Raw genomic sequence first — 18641 nt, forward strand, 5'->3', positions numbered from 1 at the left:
ATAAACTAATAAATCGGATGCAACAAGGAGGCTGTGGATGCAGATAACGGCGCGACGAAACAGCCATCAGCGTGATTTACAGTCCGGTCGGCGTTGGTGGTCTCAGTGGCGGATTAATAACCAGTCATAAAGAAGTGGAGGGGGGTTGTGTGTAGCAGGAGGAAGAGAGTGAAGGCACTGATAGAGGAAGGAAGAGAGAGGAGGAGTGTGTGGAAGAGAGAGAGAGGAGTACTTAAAGCCGAACGGGATCATGAGCTTTGCATTGCCTTACGGATCGCTGTCAGCTCGTCCGAGTCCCAGCAGACGGTCGTTGGACTGGGAACACGAGCAGCTGGCCGTGCGACGACTTTCCTCACCGCGAGGTCTCGATCTGCTCACTCCGCCTCCACTTCCCCGTCGACCCTCTGCGATTCCCGGCTACCTGCTGCCGCCCTACCAGGAGGAGCAGGAGGAGCAGCTCCACCACCAGCAGCAGCGACTGTCCTTGTCCGTGGGTTCAGAGGCCTCCCTGGCTCCACCGGCACCTCCACCTGTGGGCGCTGTCCCACCTTGCTGCCGCCCAGTGGGAGTCATGCACCTCCTGCGCCTGGGTCTCCTAGCTTTCAGCTGCCTCTTCTGGGCAGCCGGCTTGGCCATCTTCACCCTTGGTGTTTGGGCACAGATCTCACTTGCGGACTTCATGCTGCTGTCCGCCAATCGCTACCCCAATGCTCCACTCATCCTACTGTCCACTGGGGCGGCCGTCACCGCCTGGGGCTTCCTAGGTTGTCTTGGGGTGGCTGCAAACCTGCCCTGCGTTCTTAGGGCTTACGGGTTCTTCCAACTTGCTGCGCTTGTAGCCGGTCTGGCAGCTGGACTCTCAGGTCTCTTCTATCGTGAAGACATTGCCGGAGGATTTCGCAGTGGCTTACAGCGAGCAGTTGCGGGATACACAGAGGATGAAGGCCGTGCCGATGCATTAGACAGCCTGCAGAGGGCCCTAGAGTGTTGTGGAGCTGAGGGTTGGCGTGACTGGCTCACTTCAGACTGGGCTATCCAGCATATGACATTCTTGCCAAACGAAAACGGCTCCTCGGTGTCATTGCCGGACAGCTGCTGCGCAAGGCGCAAGGGCTGCAAGAATCGACCTCTTCTGTCAGATTATGTTGAAGAAGTAGAAGCGGCTGGAATCCATCCACACGGCTGCTTCCGCAAAGTCTTCAGTTTGGTCAACGACAACGTCTTCCACATTGCCGCCACTGTGTTAGGATTGGCCTTCACCCAGATCGGAGGCATTGCCCTGGCTTGTCTGCTGGCCAACAAAATGGCACCAAGACAACATCGCCGTGTGGTGGCACATTAACGTCAACTTTTAAATTGGCAACCCTACTAAGGATTGACAAATTTGTAGATACTTATGATTGGGAATGAGCTATGCCTTTAAGAGTCAAAGAGTTGCAAACTTGGGGCCAGTAATATTTCCAGCATCCAAGTGCTGTTCATTTCTGCAATGTCAGGTTACAGGTATTTACAGGCCTTCCGAAGCTTGAAAAACAGCGATATCTTATTAAATGTGTTGTGCTTTGACAAAAAAAAGTACGAGCCTTTGCACACAAAAACTCAATTACAACTGCTGTACGAGCAGAAGTTATAGCTAGAAACCTAATTCAGATAATATATTCAGAAGTTAAAATAAATTTCAGTTCCTTGGTCAATATGGAGGAATTGATCTACTATAGCATGTTGCTTTTCTAGAGTAGTGTAAGATCATTCAAAAGACTTATTTTTTTCTATGTTGATGAACATTAATGATATAACGAAGAGAAAAACTTTAAGAACCAGCAACTCCTCACATGTTGCAACTCTTATATCTGCCTCAAGCACTATTTTAAAGTTTGGTGAAAGAAATGTGGTGGGTTGGAGGTGGGAGGTAATCGTCTGTTATTTTACTGCAAAGTGGAAGTCTGGCATCACATTTTGGGTTGGGAGTAGATTGGGCAGCAAAACTGTAAATATCAAAAACTTCTTTAAAAATTGTGTAAATATTTGCATGGATAAAGATGCTTCGGTAAATAGAATGTATGAAAACACATTACAAAAATGATCATTCAGGCCCATTTTTTGGGTACATACTTTGGTACATCTTCCCACTGAATGCACAGGAATGTTCACCAGCAGTTTTCCACTTCACATGATTCAGTCTGGCAGTGTTCAACAGCTGCTCGAACTACACCGTTGAGTTTTCCAATCACAATGACTACACTATGCTGCTACAATGGTGCTTTTGAAAAAGAGCTGAACAAATCTACTGCTGTCTGTGCTATTTTGTGCTCATACATCTAAAAGGCTGTTCATTATTAATTTCTACTCTGTTAACGTGCTGTAAGATAATGAATGCTTTAAAATCCTTTCCTCTTGATATCTCTGCGTTGCTAGAGTTTGTATATTCTGAAGCACAAATTGTTTTAAATCAGTAAATGTGAAGAAAACACCACTCGAACACCACTTCTAAGATGTTAACGGCCTACACCCACATGTTGTGCAACTCATTGCTAGCATGAGACAATGCGTCTGGATCAGATTTGATCTTCTTCAACATCAAAATCAAGTTTACTTCATTAATTCGTTTTGTGAGTATCATTATTTGCTTTACTGCCCAGAGTAACACAAAATGACTGATACCATTCTCATGCCTGTACGCTAAATATGAAGCTAACGCCAGAAGCCAGTTAGCTAACCCTAGCCTAAAGACTGAGAACAGGGAGGAAACCTGTTGATAGACAGGAAATAATGGACTTTTAACATTTAATTTTAGAGTTTTATAGGTGTTTGTAGGAGATTCTTTAAGCTGTTAGACTAGCTTAATTGCTGCTAGCTGCTTTCTACCGTTAACAGTCTCTTTGCTGCGCTAAGCTAGCATGCATTTCCAAGTGGGCTACTAAAGTTACCCTGTGTAATAGTTAAAGTTGGTTTAAAGTGTATTATATATTCCAGTGTTGCTTAGGTTTTATCATTCATACAGCTAATAAAAAGAGAACATCAGCACATGTAAGATATTTAAATGATTAATAGTTGGGTGTATTAGGCTATTATTGGGACTCAAAGAGAACGCTAACGCTTTACTTCCTCAAATACACAATAAGAATTAGTTCACTTGAGTTTGAATGTATTCAACAAAATCTTAATGTCACTCCAGATGGTTGACACAAGTTGGTAACCCTCTTTTATTTCCCTTTGTTTCCACACCTTATATCTAGCTAAGCTAACTGGCTGCTAGCTTAAAATTTTGTATACAGACATTAGAGTGGTATTGATCCTCTCCTCTTACCCTTGGTTAAAAAACTCCAAACTTTCCAAGTCAAGATAGGCCTTTGTTTTGCTCTTGTAATTGTAATGTATATTATATATCCCACATTATGTATTATGTATTCTGATAATCACAACGAGCGGAAACAAGCATGATTGAAACTGTAAATCAATGGCATATCTGTCTACAATAAACAAAAAATCTTTGCCTCATTACTGGATATGATATTGATTAAACCATTGGTAACGGGAATGTCAAGGTCTGTTGCCCTTGAATGTATTAAATATATAAATGGTGTAATTGAAACCGTGGATTTTGGATTCAATGTGAGCTTTTCCTCTTCAAGGCAAAACTAAGTGATGAATATATCCCTGAACCTGACAGATGGCAGGATTGAACCTCGTGCTGCATTTTAAACACTTTCAGGAGCAGCTCCAGGTCTTTGTTTTATGAGGAAGGCTGCGCTGGATGTCTGCCAAAGTGGTAAATTTTTAGCGCTGGGAGTGGTCGATCCTCACTGGGACCTCTGGCCGGGCCATTCTGAGTTATGGCTAACTGAATGACATCTCATTTCTACCACCTGAGACAACGGTGATTAGATCTGCCCTTGAAGGGGAGACAACAGACACAGATATCACTGCTGAGCTTGATAAAACACAACAGCCCGATCCAGTATTGATTCGAAATGGAGCAGAAAAAAATGTCCTCTGCTCAAATGATATGATATGAAGTAAATTTCCATCATGTTTAACAATTATAAGACCTACATGTATCAATGATTACGGATTGGCTTCAGCGCTCTGGCCTCCAAACAGCTGCTACCATTTTCATGACCTTATTATGGTATTGATTAGCCTACATTATGCTCCAATAAGGCATGCGGATGCAGTCTGATTACACTGTCCTTGTTTAACCCATTTGGCCCGAGGTTGCTACATCACCACTAGCTGTTTCATCACACAAAAGATGTGATCCGAGGGACGTTCAAGTTACACCTTAAGTCAGGGAAACCACAAGGGAAATTCTGCCCGTAATAGCCGTCAAAATTATTTTTCGTCTGGTGCTTAAATGCTCATCATTGACACAAAATGGATGTGGAGTAGTGCAAATAAGTGGCACTATCAGATCCCCATAGCTTCAAATATACTCTGTACAGATGAAGATCAGCGAAAAAGAATATGTCATCTTGATAATGGTTATTAAGAATCACAACATTATTCATTTTTGGTTTTTAAATGTACACTTTACGTTGAGGTTACAAATTATTTGATCCATTTATATCATGGAATTAGTTCTCCAAAAGGTGTCTTAATCTGAAATTAAGTACTTCAAAATAAAAGCTAACTCCGCACAGTTGGCAATATAATTTCAGAGACGTGTCCCTTTAATTTTTCAGATTTGCAGCTGCTAATACAAACATAGCTCTGGGGTCTTTACTCAAATGGGTGTGTCTTCAAAGCCCGCGGTATGCCTCCTGAATCTGATAACACGGATCCCTGTTATTTGGATTTTGGCTTGCTTTCAGGAATTCAGACATCCACGTTGGACTCACTGGATAAATGTAGCCTATTATGCCTTGGAAATATAGCTGTGTAATTCTGTTCTGTAAATTTCAAGTGTAAGTTTTATTCAAGGAATAATTATCTAACAGACTAAGGGGGAAATTGTTAACCAGACTTTTCAAACTGTCGTTTTAGGAAACTTATCGCGTAGGAAAATATAGGCCTTTACCTCTACTCCGCCTCTTTAGGTCTGCCCTACATCTGTCTCCTTTTGGTCCTTTGCAGTCTGCACAGCAGCCTGTACTCTGCCCCACATTTTTATTTGGCGATCCTCACCACTACCCGCTTGCCGGTTGCTGCGTAAAAACGGTCGTGCTGCGCTTGGAAATGTAGCAGTTTTACGCACGACGAGATCTCCAAAATGGACTTAAGATCCGAACTACTCAAGTCCATCTGGTACGCTTTCACATCGCTGGACGTGGAGAAGTGTGGGAAGGTGTCCAAGTCGCAGTTAAAGGTAAGCAGGAAAAGAAGCCTATATTTTAAGGAAACTGAGTGGCTGACTGTGAATACGGTACTTTCCCCTTTAATTTGCTTTTTATGGTTGAAAACAAACCTAATATCATGCTCTTTATTGTCGTTATATTTTGTACCAATACTAAATTGTACCGTGTGAATCAACATTGTAATCTGGGGAACTGCTCACACACAAAAGTTCTACATGCTGAGTCCAGATAATGACTTCTTCTGTCAGACACGTAGCCTGCTCACATTGTAGGTGAGGTTTGGACCCACTTTCAGCTTCAATCTCAAAGTCCAAACCTTTTGTTTGTGGCCCAGAAAAACACACTTTGTGACATAATACCACCACTGCCAGGGTTTGAAATAAAAGGCAAAGCAGAAAACAACAATAAGATCTTATTCAGCCATCTTTCCCCTTTGTGAGTGTTGGATTTTAAAGCTACAATTCATGTTGCTTTCTGTCCAGTTCATACATGCCCGACTGAGCTCCCACAGGAGAGAAGAATCCAGGGAAATAGCAGCAATCTGTCCTGACATGCTCAATCACTGAGGACTGTCTGCCTGTGCTTTCGCTTGTGTGTGTTTATAGATGTATGAAGAAATATGGAGTGCACTGAAGAAGCCTTAAGACTATGTTCTTATGTCGATATAGATCATATAGGGTTTGTGTCTGTGTTATTCTTTAGGTGCTTTCCCACAACCTGTACACGGTGCTGAACATCCCACATGACCCAGTGGCTCTGGAGGAGCACTTCCAGGATGATGACGATGGGCCGGTGTCTAATCATGGCTACATGCCCTACCTCAACAAATATATACTGGACAAGGTACTGTGACTGTCCACGTCACCTCCTCTTTAAATCAGTCATATGAATACAGAAATACAGTATGTAGTTTATAGATTTCTGTGTTTATCTTATCCAATACAAACAGTAATTATTAAGTCTTCCATTGTGTATATAATAACTTTTTGACGTAAACTTTGCTGTAAATTAGATATTACACAAACCATAATCATAACAGCAGCTCATAAATAAAGTACTCAAATTGGGGATCTTATTCGCTTCTGCTATAGAGCTGTATTATTGTCAGAAAAACGTATAATAACACACCAAAGGTCCACATAATGACATGTTACTTCAATATGAACACAAACACAGTAGGTTCTTTTAACTCAATCCCACATATACCGTACTGCTGCTGTAAACATCAACTAGAGAGCCAAATGTATTTTAATCCACCGCAGAAAATAGTCCCCCAAAAATACAGTGTTTATTCTAGTTTAAAGAGCATTTGCTAAAAACTACATTACCCAGCTGTTTTAGCAAATTATAGAGACTTAGAATTAGAATTAGAAAAAAAATATTTTTTAATATTTGTGACTTGTTTTTGAAGAGTTACAACTCAAGTGGGAATGAAAAGACAAGCCACAACCAGGAAGAAAAGGCATATAAGAGACAGAAATCTTATTGGTTTAGTGCCTGTTTTTTTCATGCCTGTTGACATGAATTTTTGATCCAGTTTCATAGTTTTTAAAGTCTTTTTTCTGTCTTTTCAGGTCAAAGAGGGGATGTTCGACAAGGAGAAGTTCGACGACCTGTGCTGGATGATGACCAGGAAGAAGAACTTCAAGGGGGTACCACAGGGGGCGCTGCTATCTGAAAGAGACTGTTTCAAGCTCTTCTGCTTATTCAACCTCCTGTCTGAGGACCGCTACCCGCTGGTGATGATACCAGAGGAGGTAAGACATGTTGCAGAGCAAAGGAGGAGAGTTTATTGGGGTCTGGAGTTTTTACGCTGTAAGGTCTAAAATATAAACATTTTGACCTTTAACAGGAAAAACAAAGGGTCTTGCATTGATATAAGATCTGGAATAAGTGCAAAAATTTGATCATTAGCATATACAGGCAAAATAAATATGAATAGAGTAACAAACCCCAAAGAAAACAAGACTACAAAAAGGGTTTTGAGGCAGTAACATGATGCACTGTCAATTAATTGCGAGGAAGAAATATAGCATATGTCCCACAAAAGTCTAAATGTCTTACATTTTTTCTCAGCAGAAAAAAAGCAAGTGCAAGTAAGAGTTAATGAGTGTCTTCCTTCCTGCACTTCCTCCATAATTCTTTTGGTTTCCTGTCGACAAAAGAGAGACAAAAATAAACTGCTTAGTACTATCAGCACAGTAGCTTTCCTCTGTTAACGTACATGTTATATACACTGATACAAGTCGTCAAACCCAGTAATAACAACAATTATTTTACATGTCATTATCTGATTTTTGTGAACTTTTCTGAAAACACTTAGAGTTTTCTGATATCTAAATGCTTTTAGCTGGAGTATCTCCTCAAGAAAATCTCCACAGCGATGAGCCAGGAGTGGGATGAGAAGCCCTTGGAGGATGTAATATCCCAGGATGCCACCGTGCGTGATGAGGGCACGTCTGTATGGAGCTTCCTGGAGCATATGATTGCCGGCCGGCTGCTGAGGGTCACCAGTGCCGAGGCCTTCAGTCTGGCTTTGGACGAGGTCTTTCTGGAGATGTATCACAACGTCCTGAAGAGGGTGAGTCCCTATTTTGTCGTCTTTTTTCTCTTGGTTTTGTCTTTCTTTTTTATTCAATTCTATCCCTTGTTTCCAGGGTTATATGTGGAAAAAGGGCCACGTGAGAAGGAACTGGACCGAGCGTTGGTTTGTGCTGAAGCCCTCCTCCATGGCTTACTACGTCAACGAGGAACTAAAAGACAAGAGAGGGGAGATCATGCTGGATAAGCACTGTGTGGTAGAGGTCGGTGAGGAAGTGTTATGTAAACACTGTATGTTCAATTTTACGGTAAAATGGGGATGCTGTGCTTTTGATGTGTTCAGACACCATCCTCTGGACCTATTATCCTTGTGTTTTTGTACCTTTAAAGCTAAACAGTTTTTATAATCCTAACAGACCTAAGCTAAATTTGTTATATATTTTATATGTGCCTCCTCTTTTTGTTTCAGACTATTCCAGACAGGGAGGGGAAGCGCTGTATGTTCTGTGTGAAAACACACAATAAAACCTTTGAGATGAGCTCGTCGGACCAGAGACAGAAGGTGGAGTGGACTCAAGGTGTGTTGGTGTGTATAAGTGTTAGAATACATGTTGACTGCAACAGTTTAGCATACATGTTGCTTCTTATTTAATTCACTGGTTGCATTAATAATCATAGTTGTGGGAAATATACTTACATGCTTTTTTGTCCAGAGTAAGATGAGAAGATTGATACCACTCTTATGTCTGTACAGTGTAAACAAAGCTACAGTTAGCCTAGCTTAGCGCAAATACTTTAAACAGGGGAAACAGCTAGCTTAAATCTGTTGAGTCATTTCAGCAGTGTGACCAGCAGGAACTTCCTGGTTCTGCATATTAACTTTGTGTAGCAAGTTACCATGTACTTAATTTAAATTACAGGTAAATAACAAGCTATTTTGTGAGATATAGACATGCTAGTAGGTGGATTTTGTTACTCTTGGACAGAGCTTAGCTAGCTGTTTTACCCTGTTTCCAGAATGTACGCTAAGCTAAACCTACCGGCTGGTGTTTGTAGCTTCATGTTAACTATAGAGACAAGAGATGGTGAAAACAGTTTGACAATTTATCAAAGAGGAGAGCAGCAAGTAATTATTATTTTTAGTAAAATGAATTTATAGAACTTGTATTTATTTTTTAAATAAGCTTTGAGTCTATAAAATGTAAAAATGTAGCGTAAAAATGGCCTTTTTTTCCCCGACTACTCCAAAACCCAAAGATATTAATTAATAAAGATACAAAACACAGGAAGGCAGCAAATCTAACATTTATTCTAAAATAAACTAGAGACTGAATGTCCTTTTTGTGAGAAAAGCGCTAGCTAGTTAGCACTAGATCAAATATAATCTGAATGTTAACAGAATAGAGTTGGGGTTTTTTTTATCCAGTTAACTGTTAAATTTAAGTGGTTATTCAGCATTTACACCTGGATCATTTAGTTATTTCTGTGATGAAAAGATATTACATTAAGATGTGTATTGACCTCTCCAGCTATTCAGACTGCCCTCCGTCTCCAGAGCGAGGGCAAGACCTCCCTTCACCAAGAACTCAAACTGAAGAGACGGGTCCACCGGGAACACAGCCAGCGGGAGCGCTTCCGGAGCTCCCGGAGCAGCTGCAGCAGCCGGAGCAGCCAATCAGACGACTCGAATTTCCAGGAGCTTGAGAAGATCGAGAAAGATAAAGACAGACAGGATTTAGAGATAGAGAGCATCATACAGGTATGAGGACTTGGTAATAGGATAACAGGTTAAAGTAATGTGAGCTTTGCTTGAATGTTGCTTTATTTGTGTCCTGCAGCATGCACGAGAACTGGAAACCAGAAGGAGGGAAGCAGAGGAAAGAGAGAGGAGGAAACAGAAGGAGGTGCAGATGGAGTTGGAGAGACAGCTGAAAGAGGCCGAGACTGTAAGAAGGAGTTAAAGTTTATTTACAATTCCCTGAAATTAAGATTTATAGTCGATTTCATTGAATTTGACTTCTGGAAACAGCATGAAAACATTGGCATTATAAAATTAAGAATGAACCTTCAGTGATTTATCACAGTGGAGAAGCTGTAATGCCATTCCTGGAAAAGGTGATTCATGAATAGGTCACTTCTTTCCACCCAACTGGTGTGTGAAAATGTGTGTGTGTGTGTTCATCCAGCTGAGAGACAGCATGCAGGCCGAGATGCAGGAGAAGGAGAGAGAGGCTGAGCAGCAGAAGAAGAGGATCCACGACTTGGAGCTGACGCAGCGGAAACTGGAAGCTGCCCTCCACATGGAGATCCAGGCGCGGCTGGAGGAGGAGAGGGCCAGACAGGAGCTGGAGAGGTAGCAAACATACACACCTGCTCTGTACTCCAAACCAGATGTTTTTAAGTCTCACTGTTTGGGATTATCACCCTCAAAGTTTTGGAACTACATTTCCCATCGTGATTTTTAGATATAACGTTGGCAAGGAGTGGGCTATAACTTTAGCTCTGTTGTCTTAAAGCAACGTCCATGATTTCTAAGCAGATTTATGTATGTCTTTTTGCACTGGGTATTAGCATGAAAGTGTAGGTGGAGCTGCATCTAAATATATGTGCATCATGTCTCTGTGTTCAGATTTGACTGAGTTATGACTCTAATAAAGAGTGCGATTTTTGGTGAAGGTCACTGCAATTGCGTTTATGGTGTTGATTGCCTTTTTGCTTCTCTTCTTCCTTCTCTTCTCCAGGGTGCTGCAGGTGGAAGAGGAGAAGAAGAAGCAGTTCCAGATCCTCAAGGAGCAGCAGAGGTCCATGAAGAGCCTCAGCACCATACAGGAGGCCCCGGACGGCTGCACGGACGAGGAAACTCCCTCTGCTCTTCACTCGGCCTCTCAGGAGCTGCAGGATCTGCGGGCGTCTCGCCAGAGGAGCCACCAGCGCCTGGAGGTAAGAATGAGGCAGTGTCTTTACAATGGCTCAGTTTGCAGCAGGCTTAATTATTAAAAGAATAATCATAATGAGAAAGTAATGTTTGACTTTTTTTTCCAGGAAGTTCAAGAGAGGCTGAGGAATGCCAGTCAACACGTCCGGCACTGGAACGTCCAGCTGAACCGCCTGATGACACCAGTAACTCCTGGAGGTGGAGTATGCTCTTCATCCAGCCTGTTTGTTCTGATGCTTTTACCTGTAAAACATCTTTTAATTTGCATGTTTTGCAGGCAAATTTGCACCCAAAAATATTGGTTTGTTTTTAGGATATTCAGCTAACAAACCAACATATATAAGGCATCTAAAGCACAACCTACTTTAACCTATAGTGATCATCACAAAGTTCTGATTGTGTTGTCATTTGCAGAACGTTTGGAACATCGCCTATTAACAAATCGTAAGTGTCCCAAAAAGGAAGGAGCGCTGGCGAGTAACGAGTTCATCTCTAAGTTTAAAATAAGAGCCAATCAGAACATGCAGATACCGGAGGACGACGAGCGGCTGGAGGAGCAGCTGGAGGCGCAGCTGGAGGCGGCCAACCTGTCCGATGAATCGGACGAACTGCAGGGCAAATCCAACGGACGGATGTGATCAACACGGTGACATGCAGGGGAAACATTTTTCAAATCTAAAAGTTCAGACACGAGAAAAGTGATTATTTTAAGGAAGAGTGGAAAGTCGAAGGAGAAACAAAAAGGGTTGTATTATATTTATATGTTGAAATGCACACTAAGATGGTGAGTGAAGGTGATGAGCACAGTGTGATGCAGAATTTGCTGAAAACACATCTAAATAAGATCAATGAATTTACAGTTTTGTACAATAAAGTTTGTTGATGAATAATTAAACATGGTGTTGTGATAATTGCCATTTTTCTTGCCAAATTAAATTTTTACTGTACTACAGTTCAGAGGGAAATGTTGTTCTTTTTACTTTACAGCATAAATGTAAGAGCTTCGTTACCTTAGCTACAAATTAAAAGTGTTGATAACACAAAATATGAAATATGTTTTTTGTCATTTAAAGCTCCATTGAGGAACTTTTAGTTTGCATTTGATTTTGGCGACCCCGCTGGACAAAGTGGTACCTCTTATCTCTTTACTGATCTAGTCCTGTACATGTACAAAAAGTGTTTTTAAACAAAAAGTTACTCGCCTTGTCTGACACCTACCCCCCGGCAGTGGTTACAGGAATTAAAAATAATTCAATAAGTCATGTTGCTGATGGCCTTGTTTGCTTTTGTAGCTCATATAGAGGCATCAGTGTTAATTTCAGTCCTTTTAATAACCAGCTAAAAACTCCTCATAGGAGCTTTAACTACCCAGCAGTATGTTAGAGAACAGCTTAACTTCAAATTAGCCATAACAAACAGCATATGCTAGATTTCAGTAATTGTATCAACTATTGCACATGTATTTATCTAAAGCTTTGGTACATAAAAAGTATTTTCCTTTATAAAGGTACCAATTAAGGGAGTTATATAGTGTATTATGTGGATTAAGTATCATTTTATAAATAAATACATAAGATATTGTGGCCTGCAGACGGCGCCGTAGCACAGAACCAAATCTGACCCGGAAACAGAAGTGGTCGGTGCAACCAATATGGCGGCTCCCGGGACTGTGTCATGCAAGTTGTAGAAACGCTGTCTGACAGGGACATATTTATTTTTTCCGTTTGTAAATTAAAGTTGTCCAGCGGGCAATGGGTCTATTTTAACTCGTGAGGACATAATTAGGAAAGGAGTCCACTATGTTGGCATCAGCAGCCTCCAGAGGGAAGGTCAGGTCGCTGGTCTCTCTGGGCAGGAGACTGTCCACCAACCAGCCTGGCTCACCGGACCGACCTCCGCCCGAGACCTTCGCTCCTCTCCCGGACAACGAGCTGGAGCCTCCGGTGGAGCAGCAGAGGTGGAGACCCAGAAAGGACCCCAGCGGCAGCTCCGTGCTGCTCTTCCCCGGCCAGGGCAGCCAGTTTGTAGGCATGGGTAGAGGGCTTTTAAAGTACCCCAACGTTAAAGAAATGTTCACGGTAGCTCAGAAAATCCTCGGGTACGACCTGCTGTCTCTGTGCCTGGAGGGGCCCGAGAAGGAGCTGATGAAGACGGTTCACTGTCAGCCGGCAGTGTTCGTCACCTCGCTGGCTGCGGTGGAGAGGCTCAACCACGTAAACCCCAAGGTAGCTGTTAACTCATCTGGTGGCACCTGGTGACATCAAATGATATTTAACATCAGGTGTTATGCTGTGAAGTGGAGGAAGTGGAGCTAATCTAATATTTATAAGATGATGTTTTGACACGTGACTCATAATTACAGCTGTCAAATATATAAAGTAGCACAACATATTCTAATGTGTCCACTCTTCTGTCCTCAGGCTATTGAGACCTGTGTCGCTGCTGCAGGTTTCAGTGTTGGAGAATTTGCCGCCCTGGTTTTTTCTGGTGCCGTGAACTATGCAGAAGGTAAATAACACACGTTTATTAGCTTTTACATGACAGTGTTGGTCTGCTATAAGTGAAAATGTCATATTTACATCGCTCTGTGTTTCCTAGCTCTGTATGCGGTGAAGGTGCGTGCTGAGGCCATGCAGAAAGCATCAGAGCTGGTCCCTAGTGGCATGCTGTCAGTCATCGGTAGACCACAGGCCCAATATAAATATGCCTGTCTGCAGGCTAAGGAGCACTGCAAGAGCTTGGGGGTGGAGGAGCCAGTCTGCTCTGTGGCTAACTATCTGTTCCCTGATGGCAGGGTCATCGCAGGGCATCAAAAGGTATGACTTGTATCAGTGAAAATATTTATTAAATTCAGCCATGAACAACTTTTACTACAACTAATAGGTGGGAAAAAACCTTCATATCCATGTTGCTTTATTTACACTACAGTGATCACTGCTCAGGCTGCTCTGGACTCATTATCTCTTTACTCTGTTGTTCTTCCAGGCTCTAGATTTCCTCCAGCAAAACTCGAGACGTCTCCAGTTTATTAGGACTAAACCTCTCCCAGTGAGCGGGGCTTTCCACACTGAGCTGATGCAGTCGGCTACTGAACCCCTTAGAGAGGTGCTCAGACAGGTGGAGGTAAGTCAAACATTATTTTTTTCTCCTACCCAAACCTCACACACAACATGCATTCTTGCAGACATTATGGATTAATGTCATTAAAATCTATTCTTATAAGGATTATTTTCTTGTTTGTTGCTCATTTCTTCCATTTTTATATATTTGGAAATTAAATATAAACATGCAGCTTATGTAAACATTGTTTTGTTTTTTTAATAAGGTGAGAAATAGTGAAATGGAAACACCCACTTTTTAAGCAGGTCCCCCTTTTACATTTTAAAATGACTATTTGCTTATAAATCAACAAAGTAATGTCCAAAGTAGAGGAAATGGCAACATAAAGTTTGTTTAAACTGCAACTTCCGTGTGTAAGAACCCCACAAAAAATGGTTGGAAAACACAAGAAGAAATTTAAAGATTTAAAAATGTATCTCAGAATATTTAATTGTGAAAAGTGGCAACTATTTTGAAAATCAAATAATCTTTTTTGTTATTTTTTAACCACAACGTTGCCAAACCTTGCTGAATTCAGCTTTTCTTTGTCATCGATGGAAAACTAAACATACAGTATAATTAGGCTTTGGACTGGTGGGCATTTTTCCACTATTTTCTGACAGAACAATCAATTTACAAATTGATAAGATAAAAAAAATTTGCAGCCCTAAAACAAACCCTTTAATATCAACAAATTTCTCTCATAATCAATCATTTCTAGCCTCATCATTAGCATTTTTTCCAGCTGCCACTCTTGAAAAAGTTGCACACCTTGACTGATTTAGAACTTGTCATCTCTCCCGTTCAGATCCGTCACCCCGAGATCAACGTGTACTCCAACGTGGACGGCAAGCGCTACATGAACGAGAGCCACGTGCGCAAGCAGCTGGTGAAGCAGCTGGTGTCGCCGGTGAAGTGGGAGCAAACTCTGCACGAGATCTACGAGAGGACGCAGGGGGAGAAGTTTCCTCACACCTACGAGGTCGGCCCGGGAAAACAGCTCGGTGCCACGCTTCAGAAGTGCAACAGGAAGGCGTTCACAAACTATGCTCATGTGGAAGTCACCACATATGAAGACTGAGGTGTGGACTCTGGACATGACCTGTTAGCTCCTGTGGTAGCTTATGATGGTCTTTTCTGTGTAAATAAATGATTTTTAATTAATGAGACTAGAAAATTTCATCATTTCAAAGTTTATTTGCATCACATGAAAAAGCACATGAAAGACCAGCTCCCTTAATTTTATATTAAGCCCTGCTACATATAATTTGTTAAAAATTTGCCTCTTAAACCAGTAAGAAAGTCATCTGCGTACAAAAGACTGCAAACCAGCAACAGTCCAGTCATTGGAAACAAGCTTTTTAACATTAATACAACTGTGAGCCAACATGTCACTGCTACAATATGCTGGCCAACTCCTTAAGCAACACTGTAAAACCGATTTAAACCATTTCAGCATATTACAGTATTTTTTTTTTACTCCTGTTTCCAGTCATTTAGCATTAAATCCAATACCGCTCATGAAAAAAGCAAAATAAAAAGAAGAGTCAGAGTAAACAGAAGGAACAAATCAGTAAGAAACAATCGTCACTCAGTTGCAAACATTTTTTTTTTTTTTTGTAAAACATGGCCGACAAATTCCTGCTCATGGCCTTTTCCATTCCACCCATAGTGCTCCGAAAAGGGTCACTGCGGCAACCAGTGCCACTGTTACCCATGCTCCTCTGGTCCAGCCAGTGCAGGTCACTGGTTTCAAACTGGACACCTGAAAGATAAGAGGTGTCAAATTAGACTTTTTTTTTTCTCTTTTATTAATTTATAATTAAAAAAATAGACATTTTTATGCCAATAATAATTTAATCCAATCCAATTTGCATCATAAATATATCTGTGTGTTTGCTATTACTCGCCTCAATTCACAATTGCAACATCTACCACTCAGTTTTGCTCATTCCCTAAGTAAAAGCTCAACATATACACATATAAAACACCATAGAAGAAGAAGTGTTACCCAGGCGTCCGCTCTGAGGATCCCCTGCCCAGGCACAGTGCTCGCTATCCAGGCCTTCACTGCTGCAGACAGACCCTGGAAGCCCCATAACTGACTGTGGATATCCCTGGAAGAGAACGACACCAGCTCAACAAAAAGTCATATGCATACTGTAGAGGTTAAGTGTAATATGTTGTGTGATTCTGTTTTACCGATAGATGGTCCTGGTCAGTGCCTGAGCTGGTCCCAGCATGTGGAGAGGAGCTGGTAGCCAGTTTGGGCGTCTGCTCGCCCACTCCCGGTCCAGCTGGTCTCCAATCACAGCCAACTGTCTCCCCACGGCCCTCACAGCCCTGTCATTGATCCTGAAGGAGACACAGAAAGGACTATAGTTGATATCTTTGTAGCCTGTAGTTTCAGGCTTTCAGGTTTCAGGAGGCGCCTTCAATGTACATTATTTTTAATGGCCAGCAGGGGGAGACTCTACTGGTTGCAAAAAGAAGTCGGAGTGCATGTAAGCAGATGAGAAAATGACTCTTTTTATACAAGTAAACACTTCTAATGAGTTTATGGTGTCAGTCGCAAGTTCCTAGTCTTCTTCAATGCGGCATGGTTACTTTGGGTTCCATTTGAAGTAAATTATACAATAAAACAGGGTTAACTTTAGGGTGCAGCTCCCTGTGATTGACAAGTCGCTCCAACAGCAACCTGTCAACCAGGATATGGACGTCCACTTCTTTTATACTCCACTTCCTATAGCCAAATGATACTCCAAGCAAAATGCCTCTTTTATATATTGTTTGTTTTGGGTACAGATGATCCCACACTGTCTTAGGGTTCAGTCTATTTCTGCTGTATGTTGTTGCTAAAATGTTCTGTCCTTTACCTGAGGTTTACATCAAACAGGGTGCCAGTCCCCACCTCGCCAGGTCCAGCCTGGAGGGAGACCACGCGGCTCGGCTGTCTTGTTTGTTCCACCATCTTGTTTTCTGAAGAGAGAGCAGTTATTATGCAAATTATTCATATTCGAACACGTGAGAGAAAGCAGCTAGGACATCATTAGGGATGCAGGACATATTTGATAAAGGCTCCATGGTTTGTGTTTCTGTGTTATCTTTGCTGGCCTCCTAACGTCCATAAATGTTCTGTGTAAATACTGGGTCATGTGACCAGGATAGGTGGTGGCTGTGTTACCGAGGAGAAAATCCAGGTAGATAAAACAGGCTCTACTAGGTTTGAAGAGATGACATCATCTGTTGGATTAAGGCCAACGGTTGTAGCACACTGACTGCTCTATATTGCACTAAAAGTGCGAATAACATCCTCCTTAGACATGACTTTGTTTACGAACAGTTTGTGCACGAAACTGTACATGTTATCAACCTGTATGACCGGATTTACGACTGTTATTTTCAGTTTCTCCCTCACAAACAGGTTTGTTCCCTCCTTGTGTACGTGCACCTGTCCTCGGACCAGTTCCTGTTGTACCTGTGCTCATGTGCCTTGATGCAAATTCACCATTTCCATAACTCAAATCAACCAAACTGCCTCAACAAGAAGAAATAAAACATCACTGATTCCAAAGAATATACTTGTAAGCTTTCAAGTTTTGTTTGCTTACAAATCCTCAATTAGTTTACCATCAATAAAGTTTAATTATATGAATTTATCTTTGCAGTATTTATGCCAATTCTATGTAAATAATACAATCAGAATACAGCCCTAAATGTGGGAACCTTGATAATGTAAACAAAGGCTTCATAATAATACCCAGGAAAAAGGTTTATAAGTATTAGTCATACCCTGTACTCCTCTGCTATATTGCCACAACAAAGAGATGAAGTCATCCTTCTCACTCAAAGCAAACAAAGGTCGTTTTGAAGATCACACATATAAGATTAAACATTAAGCCCTTAGAGATTAAATAGTTTCAAATTAACTAAATAAATTTCCAGGTTATCTAGTTTATTGTTTCAGTTTAGGGAAGTATCATATTAGATTTTCAACGGATGTAAAGGCTTCAGTCCAGACAAATGAAACAGGTGCATGCACAATAAAAAGAGAAAGTTAACTTACCTTGTTTGTAGATTAAATCGGACGCCGCCCTGTGATAAATATAAAGACATTATAATTTAAATGTTTTCGAAATGATAAAATAAAGAAATATTTGAAAGTTGTTTTCCTGTACTTACAGCAGCGTCCTTTAATCCTGGTGTTCTCAGGTAACTGCCACAAATGTGATTGGCCACGCCTTTACCGGCTGATATCGAGAGTGACCACCAGAGGGCGACAACATCATCACATGTTTTTTCATTATTTACATGTTATTGTATATATTTCTATCTGCTCATACTAAAAAAACAGTTAATGACTGCTATAAGGTATGTTGTAGATTTGTTTTCAATAAAATGGTTACAACTCTTGCTATGTTTAAGGAATGTTTTTTTGCATCTACAAACAATAATATTTTTTATTATAATAACAATAACAGAGATCTTTCTCTGATATTCACCTATTTTATATATCATTTTTAAATTGGAATATTATGTCTTAACTTATGTTAAATAAAATGCTAGGTCATTTATTACTTAACTGTATATATTATAGTAATAAAGCAATGGTCTTGCCCTGTCACCTATACCATATTCCACTTAAACAAATTAAAATAAAAAACGTAAGACGCAGAACAACATCCAATATTTATCTAACCTCTATTGTTTTAAATAATAATGCTAAAGCCTTAATGTTTTATTTTTATTTCGTTTAATTTTGAACTTTTTAA

General features: G+C 41.0%; 4 protein-coding genes across 4 annotated transcripts; 3 read left to right on the forward strand and 1 right to left on the reverse strand.

Annotated features, from left to right (window-relative positions):
* The first annotated feature begins 250 nt into the window (after positions 1-250).
* LOC138599204 (tetraspanin-7-like) lies at positions 251-1342 on the forward strand. The gene has a single exon (XM_069670706.1). The coding sequence runs from the start codon at positions 251-253 to the stop codon at positions 1340-1342; it is 1092 nt and encodes a 363-aa protein (XP_069526807.1).
* A 3477-nt stretch (positions 1343-4819) lies between these two features.
* Positions 4820-11714, forward strand: def6c (DEF6 guanine nucleotide exchange factor c). Its single transcript, XM_069671014.1, has 12 exons — positions 4820-5305; positions 5997-6137; positions 6869-7051; positions 7645-7875; positions 7952-8098; positions 8305-8413; positions 9365-9594; positions 9674-9781; positions 10022-10188; positions 10577-10775; positions 10878-10968; positions 11185-11714. Exons 1-12 carry the CDS (start codon positions 5210-5212, stop codon positions 11406-11408), a joined length of 1926 nt encoding a protein of 641 aa, XP_069527115.1. The 5' UTR covers positions 4820-5209; the 3' UTR covers positions 11409-11714.
* Positions 11715-12438: 724 nt separating this feature from the next.
* On the forward strand, positions 12439-15003 carry mcat (malonyl CoA:ACP acyltransferase (mitochondrial)). Its single transcript, XM_069671471.1, has 5 exons — positions 12439-12995; positions 13191-13278; positions 13369-13586; positions 13756-13893; positions 14678-15003. Exons 1-5 carry the CDS (start codon positions 12570-12572, stop codon positions 14948-14950), a joined length of 1143 nt encoding a protein of 380 aa, XP_069527572.1. The 5' UTR covers positions 12439-12569; the 3' UTR covers positions 14951-15003.
* A 60-nt stretch (positions 15004-15063) lies between these two features.
* bik (BCL2 interacting killer) lies at positions 15064-18088 on the reverse strand. Its single transcript, XM_069671502.1, has 6 exons — positions 18052-18088; positions 17936-17964; positions 16746-16848; positions 16072-16224; positions 15881-15986; positions 15064-15634 (listed from the first exon to the last, which is right to left on the reverse strand). Exons 3-6 carry the CDS (start codon positions 16838-16840, stop codon positions 15515-15517), a joined length of 474 nt encoding a protein of 157 aa, XP_069527603.1. The 5' UTR covers positions 16841-16848; positions 17936-17964; positions 18052-18088; the 3' UTR covers positions 15064-15514.
* Positions 18089-18641: the final 553 nt, after the last annotated feature.

This window comes from Semicossyphus pulcher, unplaced genomic scaffold, assembly GCF_022749685.1.
Source record: "Semicossyphus pulcher isolate SPU_LCO1_2020_fin unplaced genomic scaffold, fSemPul1.0.p SCAF_20, whole genome shotgun sequence".
In the NCBI taxonomy this organism is placed as follows: Eukaryota; Metazoa; Chordata; class Actinopteri; order Labriformes; family Labridae; genus Semicossyphus; species Semicossyphus pulcher.

Coding starts and splice junctions, on each gene's coding strand:
- LOC138599204 (XM_069670706.1), top strand. CDS start 251: ATGAGCTTTGCATTGCCTTACGGATCGCTGTCAGCTCGTCCGAGTCCC.
- def6c (XM_069671014.1), top strand. CDS start 5,210: ATGGACTTAAGATCCGAACTACTCAAGTCCATCTGGTACGCTTTCACA. Junction 7,876..7,951: donor ATCACAACGTCCTGAAGAGG/GTGAGTCCCTAT, acceptor CCTTGTTTCCAG/GGTTATATGTGGAAAAAGGG. Junction 10,969..11,184: donor GACACCAGTAACTCCTGGAG/GTGGAGTATGCT, acceptor TGTCATTTGCAG/AACGTTTGGAACATCGCCTA.
- mcat (XM_069671471.1), top strand. CDS start 12,570: ATGTTGGCATCAGCAGCCTCCAGAGGGAAGGTCAGGTCGCTGGTCTCT. Junction 13,279..13,368: donor TGCCGTGAACTATGCAGAAG/GTAAATAACACA, acceptor TGTGTTTCCTAG/CTCTGTATGCGGTGAAGGTG. Junction 13,587..13,755: donor TCATCGCAGGGCATCAAAAG/GTATGACTTGTA, acceptor TTGTTCTTCCAG/GCTCTAGATTTCCTCCAGCA.
- bik (XM_069671502.1), bottom strand. CDS start 16,840: ATGGTGGAACAAACAAGACAGCCGAGCCGCGTGGTCTCCCTCCAGGCT. Junction 15,987..16,071: donor CTGACCAGGACCATCTATCG/GTAAAACAGAAT, acceptor GTTCTCTTCCAG/GGATATCCACAGTCAGTTAT. Junction 15,635..15,880: donor TCCTCAGAGCGGACGCCTGG/GTAACACTTCTT, acceptor CTTATCTTTCAG/GTGTCCAGTTTGAAACCAGT.